Source organism: Xiphias gladius, chromosome 1 (genome assembly GCF_016859285.1).
Source record: "Xiphias gladius isolate SHS-SW01 ecotype Sanya breed wild chromosome 1, ASM1685928v1, whole genome shotgun sequence".
Classification (NCBI taxonomy): domain Eukaryota; kingdom Metazoa; phylum Chordata; class Actinopteri; order Istiophoriformes; family Xiphiidae; genus Xiphias; species Xiphias gladius.
In genome coordinates, this window is record NC_053400.1 from 35,365,269 (window position 1) to 35,379,309 (window position 14,041).

The 14,041-nt window shown below is 42.1% G+C and overlaps 1 protein-coding gene across 1 annotated transcript in view; it reads left to right on the top strand.

Annotated features, from left to right (window-relative positions):
* The window catches only part of LOC120795714 (transient receptor potential cation channel subfamily M member 1-like), a 44,002-nt gene that overhangs the window by 7,883 nt on the left and 22,078 nt on the right, over positions 1 to 14,041 (top strand). Inside the window, exons 3-12 of the mRNA XM_040137837.1 lie at positions 192 to 384; positions 489 to 702; positions 1,696 to 1,820; positions 2,298 to 2,469; positions 3,966 to 4,140; positions 6,264 to 6,387; positions 9,457 to 9,529; positions 9,740 to 9,840; positions 11,073 to 11,255; positions 12,926 to 13,060. Coding sequence (XP_039993771.1) covers positions 192 to 384; positions 489 to 702; positions 1,696 to 1,820; positions 2,298 to 2,469; positions 3,966 to 4,140; positions 6,264 to 6,387; positions 9,457 to 9,529; positions 9,740 to 9,840; positions 11,073 to 11,255; positions 12,926 to 13,060 — 1,495 coding nt within the window. The remainder of the gene's footprint in view (positions 1 to 191; positions 385 to 488; positions 703 to 1,695; positions 1,821 to 2,297; positions 2,470 to 3,965; positions 4,141 to 6,263; positions 6,388 to 9,456; positions 9,530 to 9,739; positions 9,841 to 11,072; positions 11,256 to 12,925; positions 13,061 to 14,041) is intronic.

Genomic DNA, 14,041 nt, shown 5'->3' on the forward strand with positions numbered 1-14,041 from the left:
AAGAACAAGCAGCAATACTGATGCGTGGTGGCAGTAGCATTGACAGCAGAGGGGGAGATGGGAAATGTGGGTATGTTTGATAGATGATTGTGGAGAGTGAGACATGTTACACGTGTATAACAGTGCAGCTTGAGCCAGGACTAGCTCAAAGGTGTTGCTCATGTCTCTCCTTTGGTGGTGTTGTTGTTCAGGTGCAGTTGTGGTCAGCTCGTGATACAGCACACCGCCATCCCTCAGGGGGCCAAAGAGGAGGGGGCCCCACTGGTTCAGCTGGAGAGCCAACCTGCAGAGAAATGGAGTCCCCTCAAACACACTCAGACCTCCCCAACCGATGCCTATGGAATCATCGAATTCCAGGGAGGAGGACACATCAACAAGGCCATGGTACCAAACTGACACACTACAATTCTGGCGAAAAAAGTTGGTTTAATGGTGAGATTCATGTAGGAGATCTTTGTCACTGACAACTCCTCTTCCTCCTCTTGTAGTATATCAGGGTATCCTATGACTCTAAACCGGACTCCTTGCTCCACCTGATGGTGAGGGACTGGCAGCTGGAGCTCCCCACACTGCTCATCTCCGTCCACGGAGGCCTTCAGAACTTTGACCTACCACCCAAATTGAAGCAGGTTTTTGGGAAAGGTCTGATCAAAGCTGCCGTGACCACTGGAGCCTGGATCTTCACTGGAGGGGTCAGCACAGGTACGACAGTTCAGGCTCCTCCCGCACCTCCTACTCCTCCTAGATCTTGTCAGGTACATGTAGAGCAGGGTTTAAAACAGGTATGTTGCAGGGAAATTAGCTCATTTCAGTGGATTCACTCTTAAATGTCTGCTTTGACTGGACGTTCCTTCTGGTCTTTTCATTCAGACTGACGTGATCCATACTTAATAGTCTGCACACACAATCACTGATCACTGACTGATAACTGACTGATCAGACTTTTCAGATGTAACCACCCCTTAAACTGAAATTTTTAGTTTTCAGATATAAAATGTTAATCTGTGAATTCCAAAGGCGTTTGTTGGTATGTGGACTTTGTTCCCTTTCGATAGAACTAGACTAGCTGTTTCTCCCCGTTTCCAGTCTTTATGCTAAGCTAAAATGGCTGTTTCCCTCTGTTTCCATGCTAAGCCAAGATAAACATGTATTGAACATTTCACTCTCAGAGAAAGAGAATTACAGGTTTTCTCAAAACCCTGAATTATTCCTTTGAGTTAACAGGAGTGACATTAACATTCTTTTAAATTTCCAAATAGCCAGTAAAACATAACTGATTATACCCTTTAGCGGTTTATTTTTTAAGTTTCATTTCAAATATCTTCAACTGTAACTTATGATAATAATAATGAATAATGTTATAAGCGAGACAATAATTTCAATGATGATAATTGAAACACTGATTCAGAATCAGTTATGAAGCTGTGGATGATCCACTAAAAATTTCATACAGAAACGATGCTCTGAAGAGTTAAAATGCTTTCACTGAAGTTTTTTCTCAACTTAAACTGGTTTAAAGTAAAACCATGTTCCCACACCGTCTTTAATCTGTCAGGAGGGGATGAATTTAACGGATATTCTTGTGGTGATCAAATGAAAACCAGCCAGATGACGATAATTATATCAGATATTATCTTTATAAACTCTTCTACCAATTGGATCTTGACCTCCTCTGGGTCCTCTGTGGTGTTTCAGGAGTGATCCGCCATGTTGGAGACGCTCTGAAAGATCATTCGTCCAAGTCCAGAGGGAAAGTCTGTGCTATCGGCCTTGCACCGTGGGGGATCATCGAGAACAAAGAAGACCTGATCGGGAGAGATGTAAGTCAAACCAGAGGGAACCGGACTGAATCAGATCGAACAGGACTGAACTGGTCTCAACCAGACTGAATCAGACTAAACAGTACTAAAATAGACTAAACCTGACAAGACTGGACTCAACCAGACTGAACAATACCGAACAAAACTGAATCGGACTGAACTGGACTGAACTGGACTGAACAGGACTGAACAGGACTGAAGAGAACTGAAATGGACTCAACAAGGCTGAACCAGACTAAACAGAACTGAACAAGACTAAAATGGACTGAAATGGACTCAACCAGACTGAATCAGACCAACCCAGTTCAACACAATTGAACAGAACTGTATTGGATTGAACTGAGCTGAACGGGACTGACCACACTACCATGAAGACTTGGTACTTTTCTTTCTTCAGTCCAGACTCACCTGTGATTTGTAAAACAGTGACTTCCTCCTCCCACCCCTCATTGGACCAATCACATCTGTGGGTTTCAGGTGACTCGGCCCTATCAGACCATGTCCAATCCGCTCAGCAAGCTGTCTGTCCTGAACAGCAGCCACTCCCACTTTATCCTGTCTGATAACGGGACCAGCGGGAAGTACGGCGCCGAGGTCCGCCTCCGCCGACAACTGGAGAAACACATTGCCCTGCAGAAGATCAACACACGTGAGTTGCATGACGTGCTGACACAACAAATCCCTGCTTCACTGTTTCAGCTTTTCTACCTTTACAGTGTACCTGAAAAGGTTAAAGGGCAAGTTTACCCAAACTACTGATCAAACGAACATATCTCCTCTCTTCCCGAGTTCACTCCCAGACGTTTGGTTGTAGTTGTCTAGGATCTGATGCTTCTGACTTTATAATAATGCAGCTCTAGTTTTCATTGGGGCCGTGTAAGACCAATATCAGCCACAACATTAAAACCAGTTACTGGTTTGTATCACCCCACACATTCTTCTGCTTTTTCTAAACCCGGGGCCTACTGTGCCCACAATGCACCTGGCTTTCTGACAGTTGGGTGTCAGAATGGGGTGTGTTATGTTAGATGGAGCTAATGTATCCTGGTGCCTTTACTTTTCAGACTTGTAGGCTTCAGACCAGGTCGACGCTGATTCTGAATCAGTGTCGGCCTGGTCTGAAGCCAGCGTCGACAGCTTTAGGCAGTAGCACTCGCCAACACCTGGAGACACACGCTGAAGTGGTGAATCAATGAAGGTCGATTTTAATCCTCCAAATGTTTGTTTGTTTTTTTACTTTTTTGAGCATCAGAATTTTACAGAAACAAAACCATAAACTTGCAACCAACTTTTAACAGTAGATTTTAATGACAGGTGAGTTGGGAACAAATAACAGTGGAGTGTGCTCATCATTCTGCTGTGTGGTGAGGAACACTTTATTTCACTGTCTGAGCTGGACCTTTTAGCTATGTTTAGGAGGACTCCTGATGGGGAGACTGTGTGAATACGACTCCTGGCTCTTTATCCAGGCTCATCAGTCCTACCTGCTGTAACCATGCGACCAACCATGTGACCTGTGGGTTTCCCTTTGTCATCCTATGCCTGGAGCTGTCTGTAAGGCAGGGACAGCAAAGGGAGGCTCAGCCGTCACCTCTCACGGCAGCCACAGAGGAACCAGAGGAACACACAGCAAATCCAAAGTGTTTCTGATGACCACTGTCACTGTCAGTCACACACTTGTTTTGAAGGAGCTAGGCTCACAGTTTCCTCCTGTCTCCAGTCTTTGTGCTAAGTTAGGCTAAACACACCCTGGCCCACATAGAGAGACGAAACTGGAACATCCAACTCTGGAGGAGACAGAACAAGAGGATTTACAGATATCTGACTTTGTGTTGACGCATGGAGCCCTGGAAGTGACAAAAGGCAGTAAACTGGTATCAGACAACTCAAATACAACTGAATACATCAGTAATCAATGTTGTTGGCTAGGTCATTCAAATTCAGTGTAAAAAGCAATCTAAACCATATTGAACAAACAGTTGCAACATTTTTGAGTTGTCTGATAACATTTAACTGTCAGTGGTCAGATCTGGGTTCCATATTATAGATCAGGATCAGATCCAAGTTTTACAAATAATGTATCAGTGAAGGTTGTTACAGCAGTGCTTCAACATTACAGATAATGGATATGTGTGTGTGTGCCAGGTCTGGGTCAGGGGGTCCCAGTGGTGTGTCTTATCCTGGAGGGGGGTCCTAACGTCATCTCTATCGTGCTGGAGAGTCTGAAGGAGGAGCCTCCGGTCCCTGTCGTGGTCTGTGACGGCAGCGGTCGAGCCTCTGACATCATTTCCTTTGCTCACAGATACTGCGAGGAGGACGGGTGAGGATTTCTCTCACATTCATAAATTAAACTCCAGACAGGTGGCCATATTTAGCAGGTATGACCTCAGGGGAAAAATATTCTAAGAGTCACAAATGCATCTTGTTGCAGTCCGATCCTGGTGAAAGCTGCATCTTAGTTCTTAGGAGCGGCTTTTGAAACCATAGATAATATTTTATTGCATCATCCGAAGAAATTGGTTTGGATATCAGTTACAGCACTGGAATGGTTTTCCTCCAATTTATCAAATTCATACTTTTTCATTTTGCTGATAAGGTGTCTAATTGATCTGCTCTGACCTGTGAAGCTCATCAGAGATCTTTTCTGGGTCCTGTCCTGCTCATATATTAGTGAAACCTGGTGAACTTTCAAATCTGTCCATTTTACAGAATTGTCTCACAGATATCAATGCCTGGATGTCTCAGAGTTTCCTGCAGTTGAGTCCCAACTAAACTGAAGATCTGCTCTCGGCACCAAATCAAACTTCTGATGTTTTTCATCAACACTGAGTCTTCGGCCTCTAACTCAAAGTTGGTTTCCAGAACCCTGTGGGTCGGTTTTGAGTCCCAGTTTTACATACAGAATCATTTTAAGTCAGTTATTCTATCATCAAATCATTCACTGTTGCGTCTCTTTGCATCTTGACTATTGTAATGCTCTGTATTCTTGCTGACGGCGAGAAGCCAAAGCACGAGTACAGTTAGTTAAAAGTTCTGCTGCACGATGACCGACATAGACTCCGTGGTGTTCTCATATCACCCTGATGCTGTCTGCATCACACTGTTAAATCTAGGGATTAATTTAAAAACCTTCTAATTACTACTTAGGCATGTCACCATATATCAGTCAGTTACTTCTAGTTGTTTCACGTTCAAAGTTCAGGAGCCGTGGTGACTGAGCTTTTTCTGTCCTGACCCCTGGACTCTGGATCAGTCACCCTCTGGGGGTCAGATCAGCAAACTATTGACTGTTTTAAATCTCATCTCAAGATCCTTTATTCTTAGATTGTACTGATTTATTCTTTTTTTTTTTTTAATTTTTGCACGTTTGTTGTATTTATTTAATCAGATGCTTTTGTCATCTTTTTGTAACAGTGAAGCCTGGTTTTGGAACATGTAGATGGCTGCAGTGTGGCCAAACTGTTACCACAACCCTGTAGACTGATAGGAAGATGAAACTCCCTGAATTAACTGACGAGGCTGTAAAATAACACTTTTTTCCATTTAAGAAACACAGCAGACACCCAGACCAATACCAGCAGGATCAAGGCTGAACTGCAGGAAAGATCTCTGGATTAAATCCTCCACCAAATGGCAGATGTTACAGATGTTACAGGATCTGACAGACCTCGATTCATACAGGTCCAACATCCATGATGACATCAAATCCTAACCACGACCTTTGACCTTTAGGGTCAGTCAGACAGAGACAGATGTGGAGCAGGTTGTAACTGCTGAACTGTGTTTAACTTAGGAGGCTGGAGGATATGAAGGGGGGCAACAAGGGTGCGTGTGGTGGTCTAAATGCCCCAACTGCACCTGGTGTTAACATGTGTTCTGTATCTGATGTGTTACCTGGATAATGATATTTGATCCACAGGTCTTTACCTTTACACCTGTGTTTAAAATATCTTTTGTCAATCCTGCCCACTTGTGACCATATCTCAAGCTGCTGGGATTGTTAGCTAACGTTAGTAAATTACTGCTACTACCTGTTGTTTTTGCCGGGCAGCTTAAACTAACAGCTGGAGTCAGTTGACCTTTCAACTTGCTGGCGTGTGTTTCTTCAGAATGAGGTCACCTGTGCAGATGCCATTTACACCTGCTGAGATCTGATCTCAATGTGAGCCAGGCTACCTCCAGATGTGGTCTGACGGATCCAACCTCACTCTGATCCCAAATATGCCCTGCTGCACTTCTACCTGCATAACAGGAGGTTTTTTTCTTAATCTAGTCCCAGGTCTCTGGTTAATGCCAGGTGTAAATCGTGACACTTCTCAGATTGACAGATCCTGACTGCGTCTGTCTGAGTGATACATCCAGCCTGACCAAATGAGACAATGCTCTCTAACCGATCACTGTGTGCTGATTTTCATATGGCAGTCTGGTGTTTTTCTTGCACAGGCTGGTGAGTGAGAATGTCAAAGATCAGCTTCTGGTCACCATTCAGAAAACCTTCAACTACAGCCGCAGCCAGGCACAGCAGATCTTTCTGATGGTGATGGAGTGCATGAGGAAGAGAGCTCTGGTAGGTCAGACGGGCAGAAACACTCAACACTGATATCATGAAGGCATTAAAGTGGGTGTACTGTCTTACCTGAGTGTTTCATATTCATAAATGAATCTATTTATCCGAATCCAGAACAATAAAACAGCTCTCCATTGACAACTCGTTCTGTCATCTGTGTGTCATCATTCATCTTTCACACTGAACGCCTGCTGAACAGATCATCATTCACCATCATCAACCAACTCTGTCTCCTAGAAATTACAATTGTACAGTACTAAACTGTTGTCCCATTTCTGTTGTGGTGTCAGACACAATCTCTGCCTGGATCATGTTCATTGAATGAAGCTCAACGTTCCCCAGGGGTGGCCAATCAGGTTCTTGGGTGGGCCTATGCCACCCATCTGGCCGCGGTGCACCCCTCAGGACATAAATCATATATATCACCACATTGTAAAACCTGCTGACTGTGACCTCAGCCGTTATGACATTAACATAATGATGAAGGTTTTACCTTTGACCCAAAACTGCAGCTTTTAGTGGAGATTGTTCTGTGACCCTCCACCGTTTATTTAATCCCACAATCCTCTGCTTCCTCCTGAGAACAGCTGCAGCAGCAGTCTGGCCATAAATTTAAAAAAAATTACATCTCATCACTTAAAATGGTTTGTTGTCAGATTAAAATGCTCTGCTGCAGGTTGAGATGTTTCTCCACAAACCTGACCAGCAGTCTGAAATTAAATGGAAACCATCAGGAACAAACCAATGCCGAGTTTTTGGTTCACAAACCAGAGCTGGTCAATATGCTCATATCAAACAAATATTTCACCAAAATGTGCAAAAAATCTCATGTTTACCAAGAAATGTGTATCTGTCACTAAGTGCTACAAGTCTTGTTTTCAGCCATGTTGACAGCATGGCTCTGTGGATGGTAAAGTTTTTAAGTTCACCGCTCTGGTCCAGAACTCAAAAATCTTAACGACCAGAGATGTTAGGATGGAGCCCAAAGCCCCGCTGTGTCTTAGAGCAGCCTCACAGAGCTGTTGGTATGGCTAATGTAACCCTGGTGAATTGACAGGATCTGGTCTGGAACAGACATGGACATTCAGCAGGACAAAGACAGAAGATCCCCCAGGGGGCGCTGCAAAGCTGAGAAATAAAGATACTGTGTGAGATGAATTAGAGTCAAAAATGGTCCTCCTTCTCAGAGTCCTAACTAAGACAGATATTAACACTGACATGAAACTTGTTTTGTTATGTTTCAATGTAACTTCCACTTCCTGAGGATATCATTATTTCCAATGTCCTTCCACACTAAATCCACCTAAAAATCTGAGAAAAAAAGGGGCTGCAGGACTTCTTTCAGAATCTTCATGTTTTTAATTTTTCTTCAGTATCACAGTGATCCAGTGATACAGTCCTGGTTGAAATTATTGGCAATCCTGAATTTCAAGCCCAGAATTTTATAATATCTTCAGAAATAAATGCAAATTAAACAATATTGTATAATCAGAATATTTAATAAAATGTCTGCAGGTTAATAAACAACAACAAAAAACCCAACTTTAATGTAGTAAAAAAAATACAGACATAAAATTACACGACATAATTATTGGTTCCTCAAGCAAATAACAAATAAAACTCACTTGTTCTTAATTTTTAGTTTTCACATGATCTTAATTAACCAATGAATGGTGGTTTGGCTTAAACTGCAGTAAACTGCTTTGTGATTGGATTGCCATTGTCCAATCAGAATCAGGTATAAAGGCAAGGTCAAAGTTCGTATATATAACTTCAGTGTCACACACAGATTGGGAACGATCAGTTTCCTGCTTTATATCTGTACTAATATAAGCACTTGTGTGTTCACAGTGTCTTCGTGTTCCCTCACCACTGAATCATTTGTTCATTGATTTTATTCCCACACTCTCATTTAGTTTTTACAAACACAAACTTGAATTTGTCATGCAGATTTATTTTACAGTTGTGTAGATCAGTGTTTGTGTGTGTTAGTGTGTGTTTGTGTCTGTGTGTTTGTGTGTGTATGTGTGTGTTTTTGTAGAGCAGTTTGTGTGTGTGTGTGTGTGTGTGTGTGTGTGTGTGTGTGTGTGTGTGTGTGTGTGTGTAAAGCAGTGTGTATCTTTGTAGAGCAGTGTATGTGTGTGTGTGTGTGTCTGTGTATAAAGCAGCTTGTGTTTTTGTAGAGCAGTGTGTGTGTGCATGTGTTGTGTGTGTGTGTGTGTGTGTGTGTGTGTGTGTGTGTGTGTGTGTGTGTGTGTAAAGCAGCGTGTGTTTTTGTAGAATTGTGTGTGCGTGTGTGCATGTGTTGGTGTGTGTGCGTGTGTGTAAAGCAGTGTGTGTTTTTGTGTGCGTGTGTGCATGTGTTGGTGTGTGTGCGTGTGTGTAAAGCAGTGTGTGTTTTTGTAGAGCAGTGTGTGTGTGCATGTGTTGTGTGTGTGTGTGTGTGTGTGTGTGTGTGTGTGTGTGTGTGTGTGTGTGTGTGTGTGTAAAGCAGTGTGTGTCTTTTTGTAGAATTGTGTGTGCGTGTGTGCATGTGTTTTGTGTGTGTGTGTGTGTGTGTGTGTGTGTGTAAAGCAGCGTGTGTTTTTGTAGAATTGTGTGTGTGCGTGTGTGCATGTGTTGGTGTGAGTGCGCGTGTGTAAAGCAGCGTGTGCGTGTGTGTAAAGCAGCGTGTGTTTTTGTAGAGCAGTGTGTGTGTGCATGTGTTGTGTGTGTGTGTGTGTGTGTTGCTGTGTATAAAGCAGTGTTTGTTTTTGTAGAGCAGTGTGTATTTGTGTGTGTGCATGTGTTGGTGTGAGTGCGCGTGTGTAAAGCAGTGTGTTTTTGTAGAGCAGTGTGTGTGTGCATGTGTTGTGTGTGTGTGTGTGTGTGTTGTGTGTGTGTGTGTGTGTGTGTGTGTGTGTGTGTAAAGCAGCGTGTGTTTTTGTAGAGCAGTGTGTGTGTGCATGTGTTGTGTGTGTGTGTGTGTGTGTTGCTGTGTATAAAGCAGTGTTTGTTTTTGTAGAGCAGTGTGTATTTGTGTGTGTGTGTGTTGTGTGTAGCTGACGGCGTTGTGTGTTGTTTATGTAGATCACAGTGTTCAGGATGGGCTCAGAGGGACAGCAGGACATTGAGATGTCCATCCTCACAGCTCTGCTCAAAGGTAACATCAACACTTTTATTCAGCAGATGTTTCATCGTTCTACACTCATTAAAATCACTGAGGTTTCACCAGATGTAAGTACATGTCACATGTTTCAGCTTCACCTGACCTCCAGTTTACAGGGATGTACCTTTTCTGTGTACAGGCAGTGAGTAATGAGTGTGTGAATCTGAGGAGAACACCTGTTGTGTTTGTGGATGATGATTTCAGGTACGAATGCGTCGGCGTCAGATCAGCTGAGTCTGGCTCTGGCCTGGAACAGAGTGGACATCGCTCACAGTCAGATCTTTGTTTATGGACATCACTGGCCTGTGAGTTTACAGATACAAAATCTATACATCTATTAATTTGTCTATTGATCTGACCATTGATCTGTCTGTCTGTCTTGCTATGGGCAAACATTAAGGTGGTGTTCACTGCCTCAGTGTTCTAGTCCAACACCGTCTCTTCAAAACTACAATCATCAAGTGTCCCTCGTAATGGAGCTCAAATTTTAATTGAATTTACAGAAAACTTTACAAATAAAACTTGAGTGAAGTCTTGTTTCTCTCCACTGCTGCTGTGTGAATATGAGCTGAGCAACAGCAGGGGGAGCTGATTCTCCAGTCGCTGCCATTAAACCACCACAGAAGAAGAGGACACAGCAGGATGAGGTCATTGAAAGAGCTCCAATCAAAGCTCAGACGATGGAAAACCATGTGGAGAACATGATGGAAATCTTTCTCTTGATTTCATGTGTTAATGTGAGGAAGGTTCCAGTCTCCTCATCGCTCCACACTGATCTGATGGTTTCGTCTAACCATAAAGATCCATCTTTCCTGAACCTGAACACAGAGCTGAGAGGATCTAAAGACAAGCAGAAATCAGTTTCATCAGGATTTATTTGCTATGAATGGAGTTCCAAACACCACCACTACTAATGCAATGAATACAATTACATGTTCAATATACACAAATATATAGAAATAAGGTGTATGTATACGATAGGAAGATAAATATGATTGCATTCAGATATTCCCTGGACACCTCAATAGTAAGTGAGTTTCTTATCTAGCAGATACATTAGGCATTAGGTATATGTACTTAATACTAATAAAACTCCAGTTATTACAGTCACTAAAATCATTAGAGTTATTACAGTCTGTCTTTGCTTTCATAGATTAGGTAGATTTAAAGTCTCATGCAAGACAAGGTCTCAGTGACATCAAGAAATGTAACTATCTGAGCATGTATCATTGGCGGGTTACAGTGTAGACGGAGGAGGTTTTATTACACAAAGTAAGTGTTGCCTTGTCTTCTCCTTCCTTACATTTTCTCCTGATGTCTGAAGTTGGAAGAACAGAGGAGAAAGAAACAAATGAAAGTGAAGGAAACAAAAGGGAAAAAAAGGACAAGCCTACAAAGTCTTTCTGTCCCTAAGCAGCCTTCTTCAGCCTGCCTTCTTTTGGTTCTCTGTTTTCACGTATCATTTGTCCTATTTAAGTCCATTAATAGACCATGAATGTTTATTTTTCTGATACTTTGTGGGGGTATCTTTGTGCAGCCTGTGAGCACCTTACCCACCGACCGCCCTAAAAGCCCAGCGGCACAGAGAACAGCAGCAGCATCAGCAGGAGGAGGTGGTGGAGGGAAAGGGAAAGCCAGAGGGAAGAAGGGTAAAGGAGGCAAAACTAAACCTGAACCACCAGAGGAGACCGACCCCAGGAAACTGGAACTGCTCAACTGGGTAAGAGACTGGAACCAAAGTGACATAAGAACTTTGATAACCACAAACAGGGTCAACTTTCAGTCCAAGAAAAACGCCAACACTAAATACCTCTAGATGCCTGTTTATCTGTTCATGCCATATTCAGAAATACAGTGTAGTTTATATTACAAACAGCTGAATCAAAGACAGAGGAGAAAAGTTTCCTACCACACTTTCCCCATGTACGCTGTATCAACTACAGCTGCAGTGATCATTTGATTAATTGATTATTTGATCGAAAATTAATTGACAGATATTTTGGAAATCAATTAATTATTTCAGTCAATTCTTAATAAAGAAATGACAGATGTGTATATTTTCTGGTTTCCTTCTTTTATGACAGTAATCTGAATCTCTTTGAATTTGGCTGCTGGTCAGATAAAACAAGAAGATGTAGCTTTGAACTCCGGGAATTTGTGATAGATACTATTTTTTGCTTCATCTTATCTGAGTCAGTTTTAATAATGAAGCAGACCTGTTAGTTAATTAATAAATCTATTCATCTGTTAAACTGAACCAACGTCAAACCACAACCACACTGTTTTAGCCTGTCAGTCTCACCGAATAATTATTACAGGAATCTGCATTTCAGAGTTAAAACTCACGTCACACAATGTTTGGAACCTGCTGGTCGTTAGCACTTAATGCAGTTAGTCAGGTGACTGTGCTCAAAGGTGATGATGATGATGATGATGATGATGATGATGATGATAATGGTGACAATGGTGATGATGATGATGTGACCATGATCATGATAGTGGTACGTGTGATGATGATTATGGTGACGGTGACGATGATGATGATGGTGATTATGATGGCGATTGTGACAATGATGATGCTGCTGATGATGATGATAATGACATTGATGATGATGATTGTGATGATGATGATGATGATTCTGAAGATAATGATGGTGCTGCTGATGATGATGATGTGACGATGATGATGATGATGATGACGATGATGATGATGGTGACGATGATGATGACTTCAATGGCGATTGTGACGATGATGATGATGATGATGATGTGACGATGATGATGATAGTAGTGTGTGTGATGATGATTATGATGATGGTGACGATGATAATGATGATGATTATGTTGGTGATTGTGACAATGATGCTTCTGATGATGGATGAAAGCTCTGATGGCGATGATGATTCTGAAGATAATGATGATGATGATGATGTGACGATGATAACAACGTTGATGATGATGATTGTGATGATGATGATGACGGTAATGATGATGGTGATGATGGTGATGATGATGATGACAATAATGATGATGATAATGATGATGATGGAGTCATTGATGATCATAATGGTGCCGATGATGATGATCGGCGATGAAGATGATGATCATAAGAAAGATGGTGATGATGATGATGGTAACGATGATGCTAATCCCGACTTTGATGATGATGATGGTGATGATGATGAAGTCGACGATGAAGATGATAATGATGATGATGATGGTGATGATGATGATGTGACCATGATGATGAGGGTGATGATGATGATGAGTGAGTGAGTGTGCTTATGATGACAATGATGAGAGAGATGGTGATGATGATGACGATGATGGTGATGATGATGAGGAAGATGAGGGTGATTGTGATGATGACGATGATGGTGCTGATGACAGGTGAACTCTCTGGAGCAGGCCATGATGGACGCTCTGGTGCTGGACAGGGTGGATTTTGTGAAGCTGCTGATTGAGAACGGTGTGAACATCCATCGCTTCCTCACCATTCCTCGCCTGGAGGAGCTGTACAACACGGTGAGAAAACTCTCTCAGTGTCTGTGTCAAGAATGAAAAATCACCTGTGTTCAAGTGCTGGCAGCTAGGAGCGTGTTAGAGGCAGAAATGATTTCAGACTTCAGGGTGGTAGCTGCAGTTGAGGACACGGAGCTCACGGTTCAGTCATCTTTCTGAGAATTGGGGGCTTTTAGCAACCTGGGGACTCACATGCTGTAGTTACAGACTCTTAGATGTCAGTATAGTATTTGATGTAATGCACTCAGGGCATATCATCCCTACTGTTTTTCATTGATAACTTTCATTCTTTGGCCAGTGTGACACAGGTAGGAAACAGGTACTAAATGTCATCCTATGTGGTATTAAAACTGTCCCAAAAAGTCCTGAAAATCAACTTGGTGAACCTGCAGAAACCCTGAAAAAAGAACATATGAATTAATTTTAAAATACTGAATACAATTTTAAATATGAATTACACATGGAACACCATTTTTCAATATGTGATCAATTCTCATACTGTCATCTCTGGTATTTGGGCATTTCACATGTGATAAATCTAAATGCTGTAATCATGTACACCCGGTTGTCAGTTTATTAGGTACACCTGGCTAAAACTAACGCAGTCTAATAGAACAGTCCTGTAATAAGTCCTCCTTCATGACGGTTAAAATCCACTTTGTGTTGAAACTGTTCAGAGGTGTGGTCATTTTGGAGGCTGCAGTTTGTGCTGCTGTTGACAGGTGTTTCTATTATTTTGTCTGCCCCATTAATATTGATGAGGGTGGGCTAAATAACAGAAACAGCTCTCTGTATAACGCAATACTTCTCTAAAACAATTTGAGCTAACTCTGCTGTCGTGTCAGAACTTCCATTTATAGACAAGTCAGAAGAAAGATCTGACAGACTGCTTAAAAAATGTATTGAAAACAGTGATGCGGCTCAGAGGATGATGAACATGAGCTCTCCTCTTGTACCACCCTCACATTATTAAATTAGTTTCTC